The 26,660-nt window shown below is 33.7% G+C and overlaps 1 protein-coding gene across 5 annotated transcripts in view; it reads right to left on the reverse strand.

Annotated features, from left to right (window-relative positions):
- Positions 1-314: 314 nt before the first annotated feature.
- The window catches only part of RAD17 (RAD17 checkpoint clamp loader component), a 35,638-nt gene continuing 9,292 nt past the window's right edge, over positions 315-26,660 (reverse strand). For 4 of the 5 annotated variants that reach the window (XM_011372749.2, XM_023538125.1, XM_023538126.1 and 1 more), the window contains 12 exons: positions 25,233-25,369; positions 24,469-24,521; positions 24,262-24,387; positions 24,097-24,166; positions 19,221-19,332; positions 17,284-17,469; positions 15,562-15,647; positions 15,293-15,439; positions 13,885-14,034; positions 12,448-12,568; positions 2,204-2,261; positions 315-979 (listed from right to left, as the gene is read on the reverse strand). In XM_011372749.2, coding sequence (XP_011371051.1) covers positions 715-979; positions 2,204-2,261; positions 12,448-12,568; positions 13,885-14,034; positions 15,293-15,439; positions 15,562-15,647; positions 17,284-17,469; positions 19,221-19,332; positions 24,097-24,166; positions 24,262-24,387; positions 24,469-24,521; positions 25,233-25,369 — 1,511 coding nt within the window. In that variant the 3' untranslated portion in view covers positions 315-714. The remainder of the gene's footprint in view (positions 980-2,203; positions 2,262-12,447; positions 12,569-13,884; positions 14,035-15,292; positions 15,440-15,561; positions 15,648-17,283; positions 17,470-19,220; positions 19,333-24,096; positions 24,167-24,261; positions 24,388-24,468; positions 24,522-25,232; positions 25,370-26,660) is intronic. The other variant, XM_023538127.1, reaches the window with a different exon arrangement.

Consider the following 26,660-nt stretch of genomic DNA (forward strand, 5'->3'; position numbering starts at 1 on the left):
GTACTAAGAGCTCCGCAAAGGTAGTTTGGGGTGTGATTAATCCCTTCGGAGAGTTCTCATCGCAAGGCTGCCATCCACCTCCTATTTTTTGAAAAGTTTTGACACTGGATGGAGATTCACATACTATGCTCAATGACGCATGGTAGACAGTACATGTTAGGAAAATATTAAAAGATGTTAGAAACAAAAATAAATTCAACGTTTTAATTTTGATATAAATTATGTAAAATAATTTCTTTCCAAGAGGTATCTAAAATATTCCACTGTACAACATATAAAAATGGTATCTGAGAAGCCAGAGACCACAAAGAAACTGTGATTAAGGCACAAAGTTTATTTACACTCATAATTGTATACTAAACTGTCTTTTAATTCGTATTTACAACCCCATAAAGTTTCTGTATTCTGAATTATTCCTTCACATTTTCTGATATTTGGCATAATGTTCAAATACACTTCATACACACTGACCTCCCCTCCCAATACCACTCACAAGACTAAATAAATACTGGAGAAAAAAATTAAGATATTATTTGAAGGCTTGATCTTCGATTTACTTCAAGATGACAAAAGAATTAGTTTCTTGTGCTGAGCAACCACAAGAGTGAAGATTTAAGTTGTAATTTACTTGCAAAGCATATTACGCCTGTACAAGTACCACTGAATAAAACTAATAAAAATCTGTCAAGTACTATGTGATTAGCAGGCTGGTTTCTATGTCCCATCGCTCTCATAGTCTTCTATTATCATGTTGTCTTCTTCCATGTCTTCCTGCACTGAAAAGGGCTGAGGCTGGCTCGCAGGCAGTTCACTCCCACTATTCTGACTCAAGGGAGGGGACCAGGTTTCAGGATCAGCAGTCTGAGTGGGTTCATCCAGAGCTTCCTCTGCAGGCTGCCCTCGCTTAAGCTGGGCTTCATCTTCACTTTCTGGGTCTATCATTCCATGCTCCCTGTCAGTCAGGGCTTCCATTTTCAATCTGCCAGATTTATAATGCAGGCATTAATAACCAAAAGAGGGGATTCCTTTAAATTATACCACAAGTAAGATGATTCTGAAGGCATCTCCTGTAGCTTTCATTTACCTTCATTCTACTTTTTAGCCAGGCCTTTTAATTTATTTAACAATATAAACAAAAAAGTACAAGGTAAATTACAAGTTGTGAATAAATCATTACAACTTACAATACAAACGAGCTGATTAATGTCTTTAGTAAAGAGTTCTTACAAATTAAAAGAAATTAAACAGAAAAAGATATAAAACACAGAAAACTTATAGAAAAAATATCAATGGCAATAAAATAAATTGTTCAACCTAATTTATAATTTTAAAAATGGAAATTAAAATAATGAGCTACTACTGTCATTTTTTAAACTGGCAAAGACCTTTTAAAATAATAAAACCCAGTGAATACAAGATACACTAAAGAGGGCATAAAATTGTCAACATACTCTTGGAAGCAATCTGGCAATAGAGAGCAAGGGCCTCAGAAAGATGTATATTGATTAATCCAGCAATTTTATTTCTAGGAATTCATCCTAGAAATAGTATTTGATGTGTATAATGATTTAGCTATAAGGAAGTCTGTGATAATAAAAGTTGGAAATAAGCTAAATGTACAAAAATAAGGTATAGGTTGAATTATAGGAAACTATGCAGCTATTAAAATATTAATTAGCTAAATATTAATATTTAATATCATTCAATAGGAAGCAAAGATAATGTTAAATGTGGTCATCATAAATGAAAGATAACAAACTAGTCATTTAATAAGTAGCACTGACAAATCCTGCCTCCCAAGTCAGATCAAATAGCTGAAACAATAACAGTGCTTTTGTAGTTCCTGGTCATTTCAGGCTTCAAACATAGACTAAGTGTTCTTAGACATCTCTTAACAGGAAAGCTAAAAAGGGATTTCCGGATATGAAAGATTTGTTGAACTAGAGAATTTAAAGATTCCTCTGCCTTTGTGATTCCATGATTCTATTAAGTCTTTTTCCATTGTAAGCTGGTGAAAATATGCTTTTAAATGTAATAAAATGATGGGTCTACAATACAATCATATGATCTTTAATCACTGGATCCAATATGTAGTTCTTGGATTTAACAGATAACATTTACTGACTGTATATTGAAAAAAACAGACAACGTAGTCAATGGACATTTCAGTAACAGCTCTTGAAAATTAAAATTATCAGCATACCTTCCAAAGTGTCGCGTCAGAGGAAGCCTTCCAATATCTTGGATAAAAGAAATCTGAGCTGAAACAGAAATTTTTAAAAAGCTTTAAATAGACATTTGTCCAAAGAAGATATACAAATGGCCAATAATGACATGAAAAGATGCCCAAATTCATTAATTAGGAAAATGTAAATCAAAACCACTAGATACTATTTCATACCCCTTAAGATGACTATTATCAAAAACAAACAAACAAAACAAAACAGTTCAACAAGAATGTGGAGAAATCAGAACTTTTTGCATCGCTGCTGGGAACATAAAATGCTGTAGCTGATGTGGAAAATGGTAAAAATGAAAGATAGAATTACTGTATGATCTTACTATTCTACTTCTGGGTATATACCCAAAAAAGAACAGAAAGTAGGATCTCAAAGAGTTATCTGTATACTCATGTTCACAGCAGCACTATTTGCAACAGCCAAAATGTGGAAGCAATTGTCTAGTGACAGATGAATGGATAAACACAATGTGGTATATACATAACAGTTAGCCTTTAAAAAAAATTCTGACATATGCTATACACGAATAAACTGTGATGACATGCTAAGTGAAAGAAGTCAATCACAAAAAAACAAATACTGTATGATTTGACTTATGTGAGTTACCTGGAGTAGTCGAATACATAGAGACAGAAGATGGGTGGTATTGGCAGGCGTGGTGAGGTAGTGTTTAATGTATATAGTTTCAGTTTTGTAAGATGACGAAGTTCTGTAGATTGGCTGAACAGGTGAATATGTTTAGCAACAGTGAACTGTATACTAAAAAATGGTTTAAGATGATAAATTTTATAAGGAAACATTTACTCAAGAAAATCAAATAAGAGTCTGCAGCATTTGAACCATGACCTGCTCCTTCCTTTCCTCAGCTTTAGGGAGCCCTCGCTCCAGTTAGGTGCAGCCAAAAAAGGGCTCCCTTGCTGGTGAGTGTGTCTAGCCAAAAGTTTGGTACTCCCTTTCTCCACCCAGTCTCCACCCACAGGATGGAAGTTCTATTCCAGTGGCCCAGCAGGACAAGAATACCACCTCCTTCACAAACTGAGATGGCCCTCACCCCAGCTCATTCATAGGGCAGAGGGTCCACACGGGGATAGGCCAAGCCAAGAAGATCAGAGGTTACCTCCAGTTGAACATACACCCAGAATAGTAGCTCTGGGATTTTGCCCTGGGGAAAGAGGAATTCCATAGGAAAGAAGAGCTCTGAAGCTTTACCAAAAGGATCTGACTTTATTTAAAACAAAGTGTGGAGAAGCTCAGGATTAAAGACCTTCCTGAAATCAATGGCTCCTCTAAATTAAGAGTAACAAGCTAAACATAAGCCAGCTACTTCATCAGAAAGAACCAGAGAAACAGACAGCTAAGAAGAGACCTCCTGGGGTCAGAACAAATCTGAGACATGCCTCAAAAAAGTCTATGCTTCCCAAATTTAAATTGATCAGACTGTGGGATAATTCATGCCCCTGGAACTGTTGAAAACAGAGCAATCGGCTAGTAATTAATTAGTGGAGCAGAACAAATGAGTGTGATATCAAACAAGGCAGACAGTTTAATCGATAAATAAAAGCAGTCAAAGAGATCCCTGCTAAAATCACTGTCACCCCAAGGTGATTTGGATGTGCTCAAGGCTGAGCTCTCTGAGGAGTGACAAAGGCTTAATACTACAGGGGGAATTAGACTTTATTAAAGTGGTTTAGCCATGTCACTAACCAAATAAACAAGCAAAAAACAATAAAAACAAGCCCCAGAAGGTGGAAAGAAATCGGTATCCAGAGTTGCTATGATATGTAACCTAAAATGTTCAATCTTTAACAAAACATTATGAGACTATGTAAAGAAACAAGAAAGTGTGACCCATACACAGGAAAAGGGTAGGCAACAGAAACTGAGAGGACCCAGACATTAAATTTAATAGAAAAATACTTCAAAAGAGCTATTATAAATATGTTCAAAGAACAAAAGGAAACCATGCTCAAAGAAGCAAAGGGAGCTGTAATAACGTCTCATCAAATAAAGAATATCAATACAGAGACAAATTACAGAAAGAACCAAATAGAAATTTTGGAGTTGGAAAGTACAACCAAAATGAAAAATTCACTAGTGGGGCTCAATAGTAGATTTGAATGGCAGAAGACAGTCAACTTGAACATATGTTGATAGAGATTATGCAATCAAAGAGAAAACTGAATGAAGGAAAACGAACAAAGATATCAGCAGAATGTGGATACCTTTAAGCATTCCAACAAATACTAATGGAGAACTAGAAAAGAGGACAGAAAGGAGCAGAAAAATTACAAAGAAATAATGTCTGAAATGACAAAGTACACAAAATTAAAGAAAAGGGATTAAAAATTGATAATAAAAAGCCAAACATCCTATTTTTGACTAAGTTTTATAAACCTTTTAAAAGTTTGCAAATCTAACACTATGAAGGCTTTTGGATACTTGGAGCTCTGTTCTTAGAATATGAATTTTCAACTAATGGATCAGTGATTCTCTAAATGATTCCAATGTAAGTAATCTAAACCAGTACTTCTCAAACTCCTCAAATATCTCCTGCATAAGACTCACTGGAAAATCTTGTTAAAATGCACATTTTTTCAGTAGGTCTTGGGTGAGACCTAAGATTCTACATTTCTCTCAAGTTTCCAGGTGATGCTGATGTTCCTGGTCCAAGGAAATGCTTGCTAATCAAACTGATTCTCAGTCCTACAGCTGGGATGGGGACATGGACCATGGCCAACATGAGTTGGTGGCAGTAGGGCTGGGACTGAAAAAAGCCTGCACTGTCAGGAGATATTAGACAGAGGAACTGAGTAAATAAATGCATTTAACAAAATGGGAGAAAATTTTTCATTGTTCAAGAAGGGAGGTACAGATACTAAGAGGAAAAAAGTTAAACTCTGTGATGTCAGAGTGAAATTGAAGGTAACGGTGTTAACTCATGTTACACACACACACACACACACACACACACACACACACACACACAACCTTCCAAGATTTGTACCACTGAAAGAGCCTAGAAACAATGACACTCCAGCAGCATGAGCATACATAGCGCCTAGATCCTAATTTCTAAATACCATATCCAATTAAAAAACCAAGGCTCCTTGAAATTCCTGATTCCAGGACTGAGGTAGGGAAAGCATAAAATGATATTAGAACACTTTCTATGAGAAAGAAAGTACTCAAAGAGTAACCAATACAAATCAAAAGGTACAGAGCTACCTTAAAGTAGCTTGCATGGGCCAAATCTGGACAATGTAAGACCAAAATAAATGAGAGAAAGGAACTACAACTGAAAAAATAAAAATTGGGAGTCCATACTAATATAAACAGACAGACAGACAAATGTGGGAGAAACGATAGCTCACAGTACAATTCACCAACATGAATGTAAAAAGAAAAATGCCATGAGAAAAGCACCATTTATTTGCCAGCCATCACAGATTTAGGAAATAATCATCCATAGATGCTATGACTAGTGGTGAAATTTTAATGAGAAACAGGATACTAACATAGTCTCAAGTATCTCCTGACAAAATACTTAATAAGTTTACATTAGAAAACCTGAGAGATACCAAATAGTAAAACTTCACAAGTAACAGTATAAATTGATATAATATTCTCTTGATACAATGCACTAAGAATAGAGCATCACTTGTGGTATTCCTGCCAAATATACATATCCTGAATCCGCTTATGAGGAATCACCACACAAATCTGAGAAAGTCTCTACATAGTAATTGTCCTATATGCTTCAAAGATGTCATCAACAAAAAAGACTAAAGTACTGTTTCAGATCAAAGGAGAATAAAGAGACACGGTAACTAAATACATCATGTGATTTTGTCTTGGATTCTGGACAAGAAAGAGAACAAGTTTTTGTTGTTATCGTACAAAGGACATTATTAGGACAACTGGCAAAAATTGAACTGAATGTGTATAAATTAGATGGTAGTATAGTATATCGAAGTTAATTTCCTGATTTTGATGTGTATACTGTGGTTATGTAGAATGCCCTTGTTTTCAGGAAATATATGTGAAAGTGTTTAAGAATAATGGGCATCATGCCTGCAATTTACTCAAATATGGATCAGAAAAAAAACGTGTGTGTGTCCACATAAAGAGAGAGAATAAAAGGTAAATATGGTAAAAATTGAAAACAGGAATCTTGGTGAAGGATACATAAGAATTCTTTCCTACCATTTTTGTAACTTTTCTCTAAGTTTGAAACTACTTAAGAATAAAGTTAAAAAGCTAGTATAATCTTTAAAATAATAGGCAAGGATAGGGAAATCTCTGGATTCTGACCCACAGATTAATCATATCCAATGCTCAAAAGTCATCCCACTTTTGAGCCTATGAATGTAGACTATTTTAAATCTTTTAAGTATCAATACTCTTAAAAGGCCATAAGATGAGACTCTTATTGCATGAAAGTAGACATTTACTCTAATCATTACTCTCTTCGGATCAGTCATATGGCAAACCCTATCTTTAAAATTTCTGAAATTTGAGCCTGGGCAAAATGGTGTAGATGAAAAAGCTTTGTTCATCCCTCTTGCGACCAAATCAAAGTTGTGATGGAAATATGGAGCAAACAGCAAGCAGTGTTGCCTGGTTCTAGATGAACATAAGCCCTACAACTAGGGAGAGAAATAAGAAATCACCCTGCAACGGTAGGAAGTAGGAGGGGGTGAAGGTGCGAGGCTTCCTGGTCCTGAGCCGCTGAGTGAGACAGAGGCTACAGCAGCTGCAGCCAGAAAGTGTCGACATTCCTTAAAGGCCATTTCTGCAACTGAAATTTCACCGTGACAGACTTGCTCGCTCTGAGCACTGGGTTGGCTGCTTGGGTGGCACCAGGGACTTACCGGGGGACATGGAGTTGTCAGAGCAAGGGCCAGAGTCAACGCTTTCTCCTGGGCAGAAATGCTGATGGTATCCATTGTTCCTGTTGAGCCCTCCCCCTTCCCAGTGTGTGGACACAGAACCGATACAGCTGAGACATCATCGAACTATAAATAATAGAGGTCCCTCTGCCCAGAAGACTCCCTGAAACTCTGCCTTCCCCAAATGGCAGCCCCAACCAAGCCACATCCAGTTTTACCCTTGGTGAATGCGGTGTTCCTTGCTGAGCAGCTGCAAGACCCACACTAGTGGCAGCTGGCCTCGGTTTCTGGCGTGGCCTCTTGAGGCAACTATAAGCACAGCATCTGCAGATTGCTTGCTGAATCTTTTGGTTTTTAATTTTTTAAAATTTAGTTTCAAGTATACAATATATTGGTTAGACATCTAATTTATAAAACAATCCCAATTGCACCCTCCCTCTTGACCCACCACCAACTTATTAATGCTAACTGCATTACCTGTGCCATGCTCCCCATCCCTGTGACCATCCATCAGCTACTAATTTATACTTGTTTAACCCTTCACCCCATTCTCCCAGCCCCCAAAACCTCCCTCACCTCTGTCCATCACCAAATTGTCCACTATATTTGTGAGTCTGTTTTTCAGTTTGTTCTTTTTATTCCTTAGATGGTGCATATAAGTGAAATCATATAGTGTTTATCTCTGTCTGACTTAAAAACCTTCTAGGTCCATCAAAGCAATATCTTGTTCCATCCCCTTCCTTTTCATATGTAGGAATCTTGTTTTCTTACCCTTTCAGCCACTTTATCTTTTGGCTGCAGCATTTAATTCTTCTCCATTTAAGGTATTTATTAATAGGAATGTAGTTGTTACCATTAATTATTCCTGTTTGATACATGTTTTTTCTTCTTAAAGAAGTCCCTCCAACTTTTCCTGTAATACTGGCTTGGTGGTGATAAATTCCTTTAGCTTACTTTTGTCTGGGAAGCTCTTTATCTGGCCTTTATCTCTAAATGATAGCTTTGCTGGATAAAGTATTCTTGGTTGTAGATCTTGGGTCTTCATCTCGTTGAATATTTTTTGCCAAGCCCCTCTGTCCTGCTTAGTTTGTTTTGAGAAATCAGCTGCCAGTTTTATGGGTGTTCCCTTGTAGGTAATTTTCTCTTGATGCTTTTAATATTCTTTCTTTGTAGTTAACCTTTGGCATTTTAATTATGATGTATCTTGGTGTGGGCCTCTTTGGATCTCTGATTTTTGGAATTCCCTGAGCTTCCTGAGGTTTTATGTCCATTTCCTTCACTAGGTTAGGAAAGTTTTCCAACATTATTTCTTCAAATAGCTGTTCAACATCTTGATTTTCTTCAGTTACGCCGATCAGACGAATATTTGGAGTCTTAATATTGTCCCATATCCTCCTTAAATTATTTTTATAGTCTTGGCATCTTTTTTCTTGCCATTCTAATTGAGTGTTCTGATTGGCTTTCCTGTCCTCTACACAGGGCATCGGATCCTCTTCTTTATTCACTTTATTCCTTTGTTTATTCCATTTAATATACTTCTCATCTCAGATAATGTGTTCTTCATTTCAGGTTGGTTCCCTTTTATAATTTCTACTTTCATTTTTATGTTTTTTATCTCTTTGTTGAAGTTCTCCCTGAATTTATCTACACTTCCCAAAAGTTCATTGAGCATCTTTATAACCAGTGTTTTGAACTCTGAATCTGTTAGATTACTTGACTCAACTATAATAGGATCTGTTCTGTTCTCTTCTCTCATGTGATTTCTGCTTCTTCGACTTCTCATTTTGGCTGCCTTTCCGTGTCTGTTTCTATGTACTAAGCAAAGCTCCTAAGTCTCCTGGTCTTATTAGTGTGGATTTGTGAAGTAGGTGTCCAGTGGCACAGTACTGAGAGGGGTTCAGTTGCAGTCCAAACTTAGCCCAAGCCTCTAACCCTCCGGGGCCACCTGTTAAGATTCAGCAAGCAATCCACAGATGCTATGCTTATAGTTGCCTCAAAAGGACACATAAGAAACCAAGGTCAGCTGCCTCCAGTGTGAGTCTCAGCAAGGAGCACCTGACTTGCTGAGGATACACCTGGATGTGGCTTGGGTGGAGCCACTAGTTGGAGGAAGCGGGTTTTCAGGGAATCCTCCGGGCGGAGCGACCTCTGTTATCCAGTTTGAAGACATCATGGCAATGGCGGTGCTATGTCCGCACAATGGGAGCAGGGAGGGCTCAACAGGGAACAATGGGTACCACCGGCACTTCTGTACAGAGTGAGTCTTGCCTCAGCCCTCATTCTGACAATGTCTCCCTTTAAGTCCGTGGTGCCCCGTGTGCAACCGAACAGCACTGATGTCACCGTGAAAATCTGCTCGCGGACGTGGCCCCTTTAAGAGGCGTCTGCCACTGCCGCAGCCTCCATCTCACTTAGACGCTTGGAACGGGGCAGCCCTTGTCCTCGCCCCGTCCTACCTTCTGCCGTTGCAGGGTATTTTCTTGGACGTCTCCCTAGGTATATGGTTTGTTCCTCTAGATCCCAGGTGATTTTTCCTTGCTGCTGCTCCTTGTTTCTGTCACAACTTTGATTTGGTTGCCAGGGGGATTAACAGAGCCTCTATCATCTATGCCATTTTTTTCCACTCCCTGCTTGCTGAATCTTAACAGGTGGCCCCGAAGGGGCACAGGCTTGGTCTAAACTTGGCCTGTAACTGAGCCCTTCTCAGGACTGTGTCACTGGACACCTACCACACAAAGCCATGCTAATAAGGCCAGGAGAGTTAGGAGCTTTGCTTAGAATATAGAAACAGACACAGAAAGGCAGCCAAAATGGGAAGACAAAGAAGTAGAAATGAAATAATAGAACAGAACAGAGATCCAGGAAAAATGGAGTCAAGTAATCTAACAGATTCAGTGTTCAAAACATTGGTTATAAAAATGCTCAATGAACTTAAGAGAAGTGTAGATGAACTCAGTGAGAACTTTAACTAAAAGATAAAAAAACAAAAAATGGAAATGGAAATTATAAAAGGAAACCAGTCAGAAATAAAGAATACATTTATCTGAGAAAAAGAGCATATTAGAGAGAATCAACAGAGTGGATGAAAAAGAGGTTTGAACCACTGATATAGAGGATGGGGAAGCCAAGGCAATCAGAATGGCCAGAAAAAAGAAGCCGAGACTATACTAATAATTTAAGAAGCCTACGGGACAAAATTAAATGTAAAAACATCCGTGTAATAGGAGTATCTGAAGGAGATGAGACCAAGTTGAAAAGCTATTTGAAGAAATAATGATGGAAAACTTCCCTAACCTAGTGAAGGAAATAGACATACAAACTGAAGAAGTTCAGAGACTCCCAAAAAAGATGAATCCATAGAGGGCCACACTAAGACACATTATAATTAAATTGCCAAAGGTTAACTACAAAGAGAAAATCATAAGAGTAGCAAGAGAAAAGCAGCTAGTTACCTACAAGGGAGCATGCATAAGACTGGCAGCTGATTTCTCAAAACAAACTATGCAGGACAGAAGGGCTTGGCAAAAAATATTCAAAGTGATGAAGACCCAGGATCTACAACCAAGAATACTTTATCCAGCAAAGCTATCATTTAGAGATGAAGGACAGATAAAGAGCTTCCCAGACAAAAATAAGCTAAAAATTTATCACCACCAAGCCAGTATGACAGAACAGGTTGGAAAGACATCTTTAAGAAGAAAAAGCATGTATCACAAACATGAATAAAGAATGGTAATAACTACATACCTATCAACAAGTACCTCAAATAGAAAAGAGTTAAATGCTCCAACCAAAAGATAGGGAGGCTGAAAGGATAAGAAAACAAGACCCCTACATATTCTGCCCACAAGAGACTCACTTCAGATTAAAAGACACACACAGACTAAAAGGAAGGGGATGGAAAAAGATATTGCATGATAGACCTAGAGGGTATTGCGCTGAATGAAGACAGACAGAGAAAAACAAATACATGATTTCACATATGTATGGAATCTAAAGAACAAAATAAACAACAACAAAAAAGGAAACGAACTCATAGAGACTATTTTTGAGAGCTACTAAATGGGAGGGGGATTGGGGAGCTGGTTAAAAAGAGCAAAGGGGTTAAGAAATACAAATGGATAGTTACAAAATAGTTATGGAGATATAAAGCATAGCATAAGGAACATAGTCAACAATGTTGTAATAAATATGTAAGGGAGAAGAGAGGAACTAGATTTAGTACCTCTATAGTATGCCATCTATAATCGAAAAAAAACTCATTGAATTTCACAATGTAGGTATGAGCAACTAATTGTCCATTATATTTCAATAAGCCAGCAAACAATTTCTGAAGTTTGAGTTATGTGGTTGATTATTAACATTTTAAATATTACACAAACTCTCTGTTCTATCTTAAGATCAGCACCACAGATATGTGACCTAGGGCTATTAATGAAATATGGCCTTTAAAATACACAGTAAAAAAGAAGAAAAAATGATGGAAAAATAAAAAGGCAAACCTCGGGAGACATAAATCGTGCAAATGTGCATTGCCATAGATAATACTTTAGCATTATAATTTCATAACTTAGAAAGACAATGTAAATATACTATTAATGGACATTGTAATACTGAAATCAAACAAAAAATCAATAAGATTATAAATGTTGAAAAAGATTTCAATATATTTCAGCATTGTTGCTTTATGAAGTGAATGTCTTTGTCAACTCAAATTAACATTTTGAAGTCATAACCCCTAATGTGATGGTTTTTAGGAGGTGGAGCCTTATGAAGTAATTAAGTCATAAGAGTGGAGCCCTCCTAAATGGGATTAGTGCCTTTATAAAAGGAACCCCAGAGAGAGCTTTCTCTTGTTCTACTCTCTAGCATGTGAGAATATGAAAAGATAGCCATCTGCAAACTAGGGAGTAGGTCTTCACCAGACACTGGATCAGCTGGTACCTTGATTTTGGACTTCCCAGCCCTCTAGAGTGCTTTAGCACTAACTTATAATATATGGAATGCTATTCATGGTATGTGACATAAGCAAATTAAAGCTTATACCTAATGTTTGTATACACACAGAAAAAAGTCTGGAAGAATTTTCACCAATCTGTCAAAAGGAATTACCCATGGTTATAGAGAACTTTCAATTTTTACTTTATATAGTTCTGAATTATTTGATTTCTTTTTAATCAAAAAACATGTAATAATTCTGGATTAAAAAATAAAGGAAAAAAAAACAGTTTCACTAGTAAACAGCAACGAATTGACCTACAAAAAGATAATGTTATAAAACAGTACTTCTTGGGGAAAATAAAAACCCATGTTATTACCTTGATTTCTCATTGGAATGGTTAGCAAAGCAAGGTATGGCAACAACTGAGTTTGGAGGCATAAGGTTGGTAAACAGAAGTCAGAAAAAAGTGCTTTTGCTGCCAGACAATTTTCTCGATACTGTATTAAAGCAAAAGACAAAATTAAAAATAACATTAAAAATATGGATATATATTCCTAGACACACTAAGTTTATTATATCACAAAAGTCTGGGCTTATATAGTACAAATATACTTTTAAGAGATTATATATAATAGCCTTTTATAACTATCCTAGTATTTTATCTAATAAAGCATTTTACCTACACAACTATTTCACATTTGACATAATAGCAATAAGAATATTTTTTTAAGACTTTAAGTAGAAGGAAAAAAATCTTAAATATCAAGAATTCTGTTTTTGAGCATACACACATCACAAATTATATAAGGATATTGTTTCTCAGTGAAAGAACTCATTTTCTTCAGGTAACACAAGTGCCTGTTTGGCTGATAAAGAGAAAAGCACAATCTTGCCTTCAAGGAGCTTTGAGTCTTAGAGAAATAATTCATATATGTAATGCTTAATTAACATATGTGCTATAAAGAGCAAAGCAAGTCAGTAATGAACATAAACTGCCTGAACGTCATAAAATTACCTAAGAAATCTGTTGGGAAAAATAGCTTATGAATTATAGACTTATACTTAGCGATATGATTTTAGAACTGGAAGACGTCTTAGAGATGACCTAGTCCAGGGGGTCTCATATTCAGATGCTACAGAAGCCAGGCAGGTAATATAAATCAGTGCAGTGGAACAGTTGGAGACAGTGGTGCCAACCACTCCTGTCTTCAAGGGCCAGATGCAACCTGGCTTGAGCAGATCACTGCCACGTAAAAATATGACCCAATGTTACCTTCCTTTCCTTTTTTTTTTTTTTCTATTTTGAGATTCTAGAAATTCTGAAGCCAGAAATATATATCTGAGTTTTAATAATACTAATTTTTAAAGATTAGCAATTCATTAAAAAAAAATCTGTGTGTGTGATATTCAACTTCTGGAGTACTTGTTTTTGACTTCTAGAATTCAATTTTCTCCATTTATAGCTATGGAAAATAAATGCTTATTAGTTATTAGGTAAAATAACTTGTCCAGATGGTCAGAGGCAAAGCCAGAATTTATTTTCAATTAAAACTAAAATATAACTGTACTTTGATTCTAGTAACAGTCAACTAATACGTATTTGCTTTCAAATTTTAAGTTTTCCTTGAAAAATTACTAAGCATTTAAGACTGTCCTTGTATGTTTTATCATAATTTTAAGAAAATTGTGAGTCTTCGTATTTATTCAGAATGAAACATTATTTTTTAACTTAAAAAAAATAACTTTACTGACATATAATTTACATACCATAAAGTTCACCTATTGAAAGTGTACAATTCTTTTTTTTTTTTACCTTTTTATTTATTAGAAACCACTGGGGTTTGTGCAAAGGTCGAAAACTTGATCCTCCTCCTTGGCAATGAGCAAATCCTCGGGCTTTGTTGGAATGTATCACACCTCTCGTAGCTACAGATGTACTATATTCCCTGAGTAAAGAGCGTGTCTGAAAAAGGGGACAAGATGTGAAATAAAGAAAATGAGATATTTATAAAATAGTACTATTGGTACTATGAGTTCCAAAAAAAGACTAACCATATTTAATAACTCTATGTTCGCTTTTTTCAAAATCAATGCATCTCTAAAACTAATATGCTACAAGATTATTTAAAGCATATCTAACCAGGAAATATCAATCAAATGCTACATGTAAACTGACTGGATGTTGGATGGGCTTGGGAGAAAACTTTAAATACATTTTGAGACAACTGGGGAAATCGAAATAAGGACAGCATGTTACTGAATTAACGTTAATTTTCTTAGGTGTGATGCGCTATAATACTTGTAATAAGAGTAATGTCCTTATGCATATTTAAGTATTAAGTGTCATGATGTTTGCAATTATTTTCTAATTATTCAGCCAAAAACAAGTGTGTAAATACAGAGAGATTAAGCAGATGTGGCAAAATGCGAAAAATTGCTAAATAAAAGTTAGATATATAGGTATTTATTGTACTGTTCTTTAAATTTGTCTATAGGTTGGAAAATTTCGAAATAAAAAAAGAAATATAAAAAAACTAGGCAAATACAACTGCTAAATAATGAAACTAAATATGATACAGACACTATGCTTTTTAATTGTATCTTTCCTAATTTTAATTTTTAATGCTATTTCAATATTTGTAACACAGAGAAATATTAGCATATCAAAACAGTGTTAACCAACAGAACTTTCTGTGATAGAAATGTTTTGTATCCGGGCTGTTTGGTACAGTAGCCACTAGCTACGTGTAACAAGAAATATGCCTAATGTGACCAAGCAACTGAATTTTTAATTTAATTTAAATAGCCACCACATATGTCTAGTGGCTACTACACTGGTAAGAGCAGTGTTAAACGTTAAAAAAAAATTACAAATTTTATAGTGACTAATTTCAAATTTGCGAAAAAAAATTACGAAACTAGCAGAAAATATAGAAAGCACAGTTCTTTCCCTTTTAATCACTTTTCAATGGTTGTCAAAATTTCAGAACATATAATTTTATAATTAGAAGAATTTTAGAAAAAATTAGTGCTATACTCTTACCAAAAAAATCAGATTAACCGCTGAAGCTTCATTACAATGAGTTGGATGAATTAATTTTAACATAGTTATTAAGAAGTTATATAAAATCATGTCAAATAATTAAAAATAAAAGTAAACATTCTTTCTCAATTTTGAGGAAATATTCATAAACAAAAATATTTAAGTCAAATGGTCTTACATTCCAGTCACCACTGAGGATATCTGCAAAACTCAGAAATTCACTGGCTCTCACAAGATCATCTACTTCCATGAAGAAATCTACGTAGTTTTGGTGAAGATATAAATTAAATAACTCTCCTGGCATGTGTGACATTTCTACTACTTCCTATAATATGAGAAAAAGCACATATATGTAATTTTGGTAAAAATGCAGTGGTCAAATGTATATGCCCACGAATGGAAATAATCTGTCTTGTAAATAGTACTAAGTGTTATTTAAGACTTTACCTCAGGTTGAACAAGTAATGTATCCCGTTCATACTCTGATAAATGTGAGGGCAATCGAGGTGAGTCTAATTCTGTTAAAGATGCTCCTATAAAAAAATTTCTCAAATTATTAAAAATAGTATCATCTTAATAATTCTGCAGTACCTCTCATTTGAAGGTTTTTTTAACACTTTAGGCACAAAAAGCCCAAAACACTAAGTGAGTTGTTAAAATAAAAAAATAAAATAACTGGAAAGTTATATGAGAGTTGCCTCACTATTGGCAAGAAAAATTTAGAATTCTGATGCCTAGATTTTGGATTTTCTAGAATTAACATATTTGATTTCTTAAAGCACTCCACCTTTTACCTTTCCAGCTCTGAGCTGCTTTCTTCTTTTGATTCTCATCTCAATACAGAGGTATTTACTGCTTTATATTACTATGCAGGCAGATGCTGCTCTCTGCATGAGAGAAAAGGAAAACCCATTCCCTAATGCAAGAGGTTATAAAAGAATGTTGAGGAAGAAAAGGGTAGAAGGAAAGGGACCAGTGTGGTCAATTTGGTCCAGAGGGGCCACGGACAGTGGAGTGTCTTCATTTCCACCTAAGTGATGTCTGTTTCATTTTCCTCAGGTGGCATGAAGGTTTCTATCTAGAATTCCCAACTTCTGACTACATGGAAAGAAGAAGCTGAAAGACATTGGCCTAAAACAAGAAGGGTGCCTGTAGTGAGGAGGGAATGAAGCAGAAACATAGACACAACAGAATAGAAAGAGGGAAAGAAGATAAGATGGAAAGCAGGTATAAGAGGTATTTGCAGAGTTTTATAGGAAGATAAAAACAGTAGTTTAAAGCAATTGGGTTTTTGGCAACCAGAAAATGGTCTCAGATAGTAAGGCATGATGGGTATGAAGCTTCAGTGAATGTCTGTGTACATTTGTGACTCTGATGCAGCTTTTTTATAAGGGATTTGAAAAACTATCTGAAAGAATATTGAGGATACTGTACACTTAAGACTTTTACGGTTCAAAGTTGTTTACTTTTGTAATATAAAAACTTCTCAACTACAGCAATGGTTTTCTTTCAAAAAAAGTGTACATTGTTTTAATCTTTATAAACATCACATCATATCAATTTAAAATTTTCAATTTTCTTCCTTCAGGATAAGACTGAAAACTAATATTTTCCATATAAAGAACAGAGTTTGGGATTTTATTGAAAGGAGAGATGATTTGAGAACTTAGAGATGGGTGACTGGGATGGAGGGGCTGAAGGGAAGTGGGCATCAAAGACAGAAGAGGGGAATGGAACAACTCCAACTGGGGAGAGAGGAGCTAGTGAAGAGAACAGAGAAATGTAAGAGATTTCAAAGAAACTTTAAACTACCTGGCAATTTGCCCAGGGCTCTGGTAGCCAGAATGCAGGGCTAAGAGGGCTTTGTGAGACTAATACTTGCCACTAACAGTCTAGATGGACTGATAGCTTACCTTCAGCAAACTATAATTTTAAAGACTTACAAATATGAATGTGGTCTACAGTAGTTAGTTTTTATGTTTAATTCTACTCATACACTAAAAACTCTAAATATACTTTCCTGCTTTGTCTTAGACCTTGCCAAACAGTATCTGTTCTAGTTTTTTCTTATAATAGAACCAAACACATGACATTTTAAAAATATGGTATTTATTTCAGTTGTAAGACTAATATCTAATAGATTTTTAAAAATGTATAAGGTCTTCTTACTTTTGCAATATAGTATTTTCCCCAAAGCTCTGAAGAGAAAGAGAGAAACATCTTTGCCACCAATAGCCTGGACCTCTTGATTTTCAAAAACCTTATCAGGTTTTTTTCTTCTTTTTGATTTTGACAGTGCAGCATCTGATTTTAATGAAGATATTCCTTTTTTCCTTGGACATAAACTGTTCCCTCCTAAATAATATACACCGAAATGACAGTAAAATTAAAATATGAAAGCTAAAACTGAGAACATTTCATATATAGTTACAATAAGCATTCTAATTAAAATATATTTTTCTAATGAACAATTATTATAAAATAAGTGAACTGAGTCAGAGTCTTCTTTGGGTTGCTAAACTATTAAAAACAAAATAACTGTCTTCTAAAAGTATCTCATGACACAGATTTCAAGTTTTCATATAAACAAAGGACATACTCTCTAATATAGTCATATCACCTTGACTTCTCACAGTGTTATGTGCAAGGTACTGTTCTTGGTGCATGGAATGTAATAACTAATTTAATCCTCATAACTCTATTAGGAGAGAACTATTAGTATACAGATTTTAACAAATGAGATATAGAGGTTAAGTAACCTGCTCAAGGTTATAAACTAATAAATGATTGGAATTCAGGCAGTCTGGTTCTGCAATACATGCTTAACAACTTTTCTGTTACTTCTCTCATTTGGGCAGTCTCCAACTTAAAATACGTCTATGTTCAAATTTCACTGTAAATCTGTTTAAAACTTAGAATGCATCACTTAAGAAAAGCAGCCTGGGATAGCCAAAAGAACATAGGATCTGGGTTTGAATATTAGTATTATCTATTTCACTGGGCTGTTCTGAGAATTAAATGAAAACAAAACAAAACAAAAAACCACACACATTATTAATACAGTTCCTGATCCATTCAAAATTTTTATTTTCCTCCCTTTACAACGTCTGAGCTCAGAGCAATAAATGTTATAAATGGTAGTTAGGATCCCAAACTGGCCCACTTGAACCTTCGTACCCCCTAATTCCAGTAGTGAACCTAAGGACTATTTACCTCTATGTTTCTACAGGGATAAGCAGAATTCTGTTTTCAGTTGTGTTAGGCTTCTTATTTTTCTACAGTTATTTTGAAAAATAAAGATGTAAACTAAATGAGTATATTATACTTATGGGTAAAAACTAGTATTTTAGGTGGATTTTTAGGATGGCTTTTAATTTTTTAATAATTTCTCAATGTTAAGCATCAAATTATTTGTTAAATGTTTTGAGATGAAGGCTGTATACAGTTAAACTATGACTGTTAGAGTAAAAATGTAACTCATTGCCAATAGTGGGGCAATCTTTTTAATGTAGTATGGCTATGCACCTCTTTTACATAGTAGGGGGAAATTAATTTATTAATTTATAGCATATATAAATTTGTATGAAATAAGTTCAAAAGTAAACGCACCTGAGTACAATGGTATTAAATTCATTAACAGCTGGCCATTTATTGAGCCCTTAGTATGTCAAGCACTGGAATAAGTACTCTACAAGTATAACTTCACTTACTCTTCACATAACTCTTGAGACAGGTTCTTATATAAAAGGTGAGAAAACAGAGGCACAGAAAGATTAAGTCACTTGTAAGAATAAGTCATCGCTAAGTGGCAGAGCCAAGATTTTCATTCAGGAAGTCAAATTAACTTTGAAAGGTAAAGTAACGAACCACATAAATGAATCTTAGGTTTATCTCCAATATACAGATATATACGATAATGTATTCATATGGGTATGTGCATGCATGTGTACATAATTTTATGACACTATCTCAATAAAAAAATAGTAAGTGAAGACAGGTATACATCAATTAAAGGGTAAAATGTTTAGTTTGATTTCATTTCAAGAACAATTAAGAGAAAATCAGTTACCTATATAATCCTATAAGAATATATCTTCCATAGTTACCTTTTGAAGAAGAAAACTGGAGACTGTTTATTGCACTTCTGATATCACCAGAACATCCATGACAGAGCAACTCTAGAGAAGTTTTATCAGGGACAGTAATATTTCCTCCATTCTAAAATGAGAAAATTAAATATTTTTAAATGTTTTTCTAAAACAAAAACAAAACCCAAAAAACTCCCCTATTCTCTTATCTTAATGGAAGTACATTAGAATCTTTCAAATTTGAATGTTAAAAAGCCTCCATATTAAATAATAATCTGCCTATAAAGGTATAAGAGTCAATCATTTAACACAGCTTAACGTAAAATCTTAAGAGTATAAAATGTTGTTTTACTTTGACTGCGTTATATTTTAGAGTTCTCTATTTTTTACTATACATACACACATATATATGTACAAACATATATGTACACACCCAGACATCGCAAAACATAATAAAAACAGTACACAAAAAATTTGAGAAATCTTTGAAATTTACATGAAAATTGCTATGCTTGGGTTTTCAACATATTAAATCAGTCTGTTTAGTATTAAAAAGCCACAACTGCATCAACTCATATTTATAGCCTAAGTTTCATACAGATATTTAAGATATAAAAAAATACATGTATATTTTTTATGTAAGCAAATTAAAATATATATACACACCACCTATCATACCCTTGGTAGTGATATAAACAAAAGGCAAGAAAAATTTATCTTATCTCACCACTCAGAAACTCCTAATAATTTACTGATATGACTTAAGTTGAATTTATGTGACTATTCACAGATCATCCCATTTTAGATCTTGTAAAAATTGATTAAAACAGAAAAATAGTACCGAGCTACAATCCTTCAATATATATTTTATTTTAACTTTATTAAGCAAAGCTGTTTCAAAAGTTTTTATGAAAAAGTTACTGTCCTGTTTGTCTCCCCCAATCAGAATTGTCAGAATTGTTAACATTCTAATGAATAATTTTCCAGACTTTCTGTGCATAAAGATCTATAACTATATAGTATCTATAAGCATATATAAACATATAGTGTTAATTTTTCAAACATAAGTAGGATCATACTATATTAATTTACAAGTTAATTTTTTACTTAGTATCATTCTTTGTGCTCTGTTAGCTGCTTTAAAACTATTTCATTTTTTATTTCATTTAAAAAAAATGTTACAGGAATACCGTAAGTTAACTAATATTTTCCCCACTAAAGGGATATTTACATTATTTCCAGTTTTTCACCATTATAGACACAAACACACGCACACACACACAGATCTTTGCCAACATGCATGAATATTTCCGTAGAAGTAGAGTGTAACAATTATCAATTTTATTTTTTCTACCAGTGGTATGTGAGAGTGCCCAATTTCCATATCTTTGGCAATCCTGTTTATCAATCTTTAAAATTTTTTGCTATCTGATACGTGAAAACTGGTATCTGAATATGATACGAATTTCTCTGATTACGAGTAGGACTGAACACCCCTCATGTCCACCAGCCATTCATATTTGTGTACTGGCTTCTGTTCTTAGCCTTTTTTTATAGGCACATTGTTACATATTCAGATGTTAATGCTTTTTCTGTTACATAAATTAGAAATATATTCTATTTCTCATGCTTATCTTTTAACCTACCTTACCATGCCTTGTCATTTCCTACGTTTCTCATTCTTAAAAAGTAAATCCATGGTTTTCAGGCTTTTTTTCTGGCTTAGAAAGATTTCCACAACCTAAAGTCGCTATTTTTTCCTAATACTCTTCTAATTTTTATTTTTGTATTTAAACCTTTAATCCACCTGGAAATTATTTTTGTGCATAGTATGAAGCAAAGATGTGACCTTATATTTTTCCATATGGACATCCAATTGTTTTGGCACCACTTATGAACTATCATAGTCAACTCTTTCCTCACTTATTTCATATAGAAAATTCCTATTTATACATATTGATCTATCTCTGTGCTGTCTTCTCATTTTAATTCTTCTATTTCTCTATTACTGTCCCAATACCACATGGTTGTAATTTCCATGGTTTTATATTACATTTCAATACCTAGATAGCAAGTCTTTCTTCATCATTCTTTAATAAAACTTTCTTGCTCATGCCTGTGAAGTTCTCTTCCAGATTAACTTCATTTTTATTGTAAATACATTAAAAAATTGTTTTGATAGTACTTGTTTTTGAAAAATTCTAGATTCAGGTTACTGGCCAAAAAGGAAATGTAATTTGAAATCATGATGCTTGGTAGCTGAAGAAAATAACATGGATGTTAATTATTATAACATGTAGATGTGGCTAAAATACGTGATCAGCAGTTCTTTTCATACTTTACATATCTAATGATTTCAGAAAAGACTAAAGATCATTTGTCCTATAAAAATATAGAAACATCTATTTAAACTAAAAAAAAACCCAACACATTTAAGATATTCAACACTCTTTCTTATTACAGTAGTCCCACTTTATCTAAGGTTTCACTTTCCATGGTTTCAGTTACCCATGGTCAACTGCAGTCTGAAAATATTAAATAAAAACTCTAGAAATACACAATTCGTAAGTTTTAAATTGCACGCCGTTCTGAGTAGCATGATGAAATCTTGAACTGTCTAGTCCATTCTGCCCAGGACATGAATCGTCCCTTTGTCTCGTATGTCCAAGCTGTATATAATCCCCGCCAGTTAGTCACTCAGTAGCCATCTTGGTTATAAGATTGACTGTTGCAGTATTGCAGTGCTTGTGTTCAAGCAACTCTTATCTTATTGCTATAATTGTTTTTATTTTATTGTTAGTTATTGTTGTTAATTTCTTACTGTGCCTAATTTACAAATTAAGTTTTATCATAGATATGTATAGGAAAACAAAAGTAAATAGAGGTTCAGCATTATCCACAGTTTCAGGCATCCATTGGGGGTCTTGAAACATATCCCCCACAGATAAGGGGGGACTACTGTACAACTAGTTCACCTAAGATGTCACAATCTTTCTTAATATAATTAACTAGCTACAGAAAGCCAGAGATTAAACTTTTCTTTAGATCTTCCTATACTATCATTATCATCCTCGGAGACCCCAGACAGTATCATAACATTTGATTTTATAAAAGCTTAAAGGACTTGCCTAGTGTGCTTGTTGTTGCTCCTGTGATGTACCATATCAATCATGACAGTTCTAATATTCTCGCAGACCAGCTATTTAAGATATAGCTTGTTAACTACATAACGAAGAAGTTATGGTATTCTCTTTTTACTAGTATAATACAACTGACCAAAGTAAATGCTTTTTGCAATTTAATGACTTAATCTTAAAAGAAGTTTTCAGTTAATGTGATAAAAGTAGTATATTACTATTTCTTAATTTTTGTTTAAAAAAATTTTAAGTTATAATTTGTAATTATTTGTTTATAGTAGAGAATGTAGAGTTTTTGAAAAGGCAATAAAAAAATCACAAGTGATCCAACTATCCAGAACTAATCACACTTAGCATTTTAAATACTTTCTTTTAGTATGTGTAGGTATATATATATATATGTATGTGTATATATATCTTATTTTTACTGACAATTGTTTTGCTTTAGCACAGTAAATTGAAGTCAGAACGAAACTTCAAACCCATCTGATATTTAATAGTTGTGGGATACTATGTAAGTTATTTCCCCCCAAAGCTCATTTTCCTTACCTGTACAATAGGGATAATGTAACAATTTTGTTTTGTTATGGTAAGGTTTAATAAGATCAGGTAAATAACAATACTCTGTACAGTGCCTGACATACAAAAGGCTGAAAATATCATTTCTACTGTCAGCATTATCATATAACTTTGTTTCTTGTTATTTTTAATGTGACATTAAATTGTATTTTCTTATGCCACTAAATATTCTCAAAATTCTAATTAATAATATAATAGCTCACCACAGTAACTGCTTCCTCATTATTGGACTTTATTATTAATAGTCACTTATTTTTTCATCATTATTGACTTAGTTAAATGCTCTACAGACATACATTGTTTTGTTTAATCCTCAAAACAACCTCTCCCTTGGGAATTAATTTGGATCCCTCAATTCCTAGGATCTAGCAGTGCAACACACACACAAGTTTCATGTACGATCTAGAATCATGCTGCTGGGAGCAGAAGTTCCATCAATTTATTTTAACATCACCTTGATTTGAAAAATAGAAAAAAATGATACATTAAAAGTGACAAGAGCTGTTTCATAATAATGTTAACATACTTAACACTTAAAAATGCTTAAGATGATATATTTAATAACACTGTAACAGTGTATTATATATTTGAAAATTGCTAAGAGAGTAAATCTTAAATGTTCTCACCACGAAAAGAAATGGTAATTATGAGATGTGATGGAGGTATTAGGTAATGCTATGGGTGGTAATCATTTTACAATACATAAGTGTTTCAAATCAACATGTTTTAACTTAGACTTAGATGATTATATCTCAATAAAGCTGGAAAAAATGGTTAATGATGTGCTTTTTACCACAGAAAAAACCTTACTAAATTAAAAAAAGTGACAACAGGAAAAAGCAGCTTAACTGTTGATAACTAAAGTACCTAGATGCAAAAACAATTTCTTGAAAACAGACACAATTTAGAATACTAAGGAGCAAATGGAAATTTACTTTGATGTGAAAGAGAAAGCTAAGTTTAATAGTAGAAAAAGATTAAGAATTTTTTAAATCAATACTTCCTACGTTTTCTAAAATGACATATCTTATGAGTGTCATTTAAAAAATTAGAAAATTTTAATTTTAAAACTGAAAAATATGTGTCTCCATCTCCTCAAGTTTACATAATACCAATTAAGTTTGGTTTTCTATAATTATAATGTAAGATTCAAATTAATCGGTTTTTAAAAGACTTACCTTATTAGCCTCTATGGTCACTATTCGATTAAGAAATTTCATCATAATTGTTGGTGCCACGGGGTTGAAACTGTCAAAAGTTTTACAAAGAAAGATAGTGGTTAAATGATTAATTTAAAAATACAATTTGTATGTGAACATTATAAGCAGAAATTTCATTCTTACCTAATGTTTGATATAGCACACTCTTCTTGAATTTCTTTGGGAAACAGTAACCTTTGATTATTATCTCCACTGAGACTGTCAGAGATTATAAATATTAGAGGGCATCGACCAATCTGTACATACTTCCTAAAATAAAATATAGCAATGTTGAAATTTAAGCCACTTGCCATTTAATTTAGAGTTTTAGAAAATTTCACGGAAACTCACCTTAGAACTTCATGTAAAGTATGAGAATCTCGATAAAACTGGTTAGGTAAATCCTATTGAAAACATATGACAAATACTTGTTCAGTTTTAGTCCCAAGCAAATTTATTTTCAGATTTATATTTGCCAGCACAGGAAAAAATGTTTTCTATTCAATGTATCGTAGCTAGAACTTTTGTAGAAATTAAGGGAAATATGAAAAAACTGATATCCTAAACAGTAATGCATCAATGAAAAACCCAATTTTCACACCAAATTTCTTAGGGTCACTACTGGTTATAGTATTTCCACTTAACATCATTTTCCAAATATTTCTTTTGCTTTTCTAAACTTAAGCCACTAAGTTTTTAAAAAAGATTTTTTAAATTAGTTCCAACTATACAGCACATGGGTTAGACATTTATAGTTTATAAAAATAGCCCCCTGATTACTCTTATCTTCCCTCTGGCTCCACACCTAGCCATTACAGTATTGCTGACTGCTTTCCCTATGCCTGCTCCCTAACCCCCCCACCCCGTGACCATCTATCAACTACTAATTTGTACTTCCTTAACCCTTCACCGTAAGCCATTCATTTTTAAAGTTCCTTAACCTACAGCTACTCTATTCAAGTTTACTGAACAGGTTTTTAGGTTTCTGCTATCACAAAGCCACACTATTTTACCACTATTAATACTATGGAGAGAGTTAATATCATTATCATATAAGATATATCTTTCAATTATTTATTCAATAATTACAGCAGGATTTTAAAAGTTGTACTTACTTCAACCAGAATTATCTTCTTATCAGTTTTCAAGTCATCTCCAAGCATTTGTAGTTTGTTATATTTTGTTGCTCTTAGTAGAAACTCTTTAAAAACTGCTATCTGAGACTGATAGGGAAATATATGGAAGCTTGATTCTGAAAGGAAACATATTTAACCTTTTTATTTTCAATAAATTATATATCCATCAATATTACGCATAGGCATATAATATATTCATATACATTAACAAACACATTTACATATGCAAGAACAACTCACAATACTATAGCATGTTTTCTAATTAGACAAAACTGTTCAAATTTAGAATAGGATATTCGTTTTCAAAAGACACGAGTCATCATGGACATGAGGAATTTTTCAATACCAACGAATGTTAACTGACTTCAGAACACAGCTTGTATTCCATACAACTGGTAAAAATACTTATGACTTTGACTATATAATGAAGACTTTCCAAATAAGTGATTATAAATAATTTTCAATAATAAAGATTTAACAACAAAAGCAGAATGATTAGTGAATTAGGGCATAAAGGAAGTTTTCTGAAAACATGTTTTACATAGAAGACTGTTTATAAAGACCTGCTAAATTTTCAAAAGTAATGTTACTATTTAGAAAGCAGTAAAAATTCCCAGAGTACAGGATATTAGCAACATAAGAGTGTGCATACTAAGAATATAATATGCACAAAGAATATGCACAGAGCATATTAAAAAAGATCCCAGAGAAGGGATTTTGAGGAATATTCCACATTAAAATAAATTGTTCTTCTACAGAACCCCTTTCATTTCGAAGTGGCCTAGGAGATTTGGCTACCTCTAGTTTAGTTATCTATAGTAGCAATAAGAAAATGAAAGTTAAAAATAATTATACTGAAGTATATAAGCATACATGTAAAGTTACTATGTACCAAATCTTTAAATTGGTACTGTTATTATTTTTGGATGTTTGTCTTAAGGTCTCCTTCCAAATTCCAAAGAGTTTGCTTATGTTTTGATTTGATTTGATCAGGTCTGACCTAAGTTCTCTTCACTTGTTTGGAAGTTCCTTTGATATATCTTAAAGCTTGATTTACATTTAAACAAAAAGATTTTATTTACAGTCTAATTTCCTAGCCAGAGCCTAGAAAAAAGTACATAAACAATGCAGATTAGCCTATTATCTAACAAAACAGATAAGACAATCCTCAAAGAATCCCATTCTCCTCTACTGGAGCCACCCTCTCCTTCTCCTGAAATTACTTCTCTGAAACTGGGAAGTATAGGAGAAAATGCACTCATATAGTTTCATTTGATTGCTACTCTGACTTTGAGAAGCAGTTGGTAGTGGGCAGATGCCAATCTAGTATAAGAGAGGCAATATCTTTTTCTCAAAAACATACACCAAAAAGGATCTTAGGAATCTTAATAACAAGGATGGGAAGTT

This window comes from Pteropus vampyrus, unplaced genomic scaffold (genome assembly GCF_000151845.1).
Source record: "Pteropus vampyrus isolate Shadow unplaced genomic scaffold, Pvam_2.0 Scaffold213, whole genome shotgun sequence".
Taxonomy (NCBI): domain Eukaryota; kingdom Metazoa; phylum Chordata; class Mammalia; order Chiroptera; family Pteropodidae; genus Pteropus; species Pteropus vampyrus.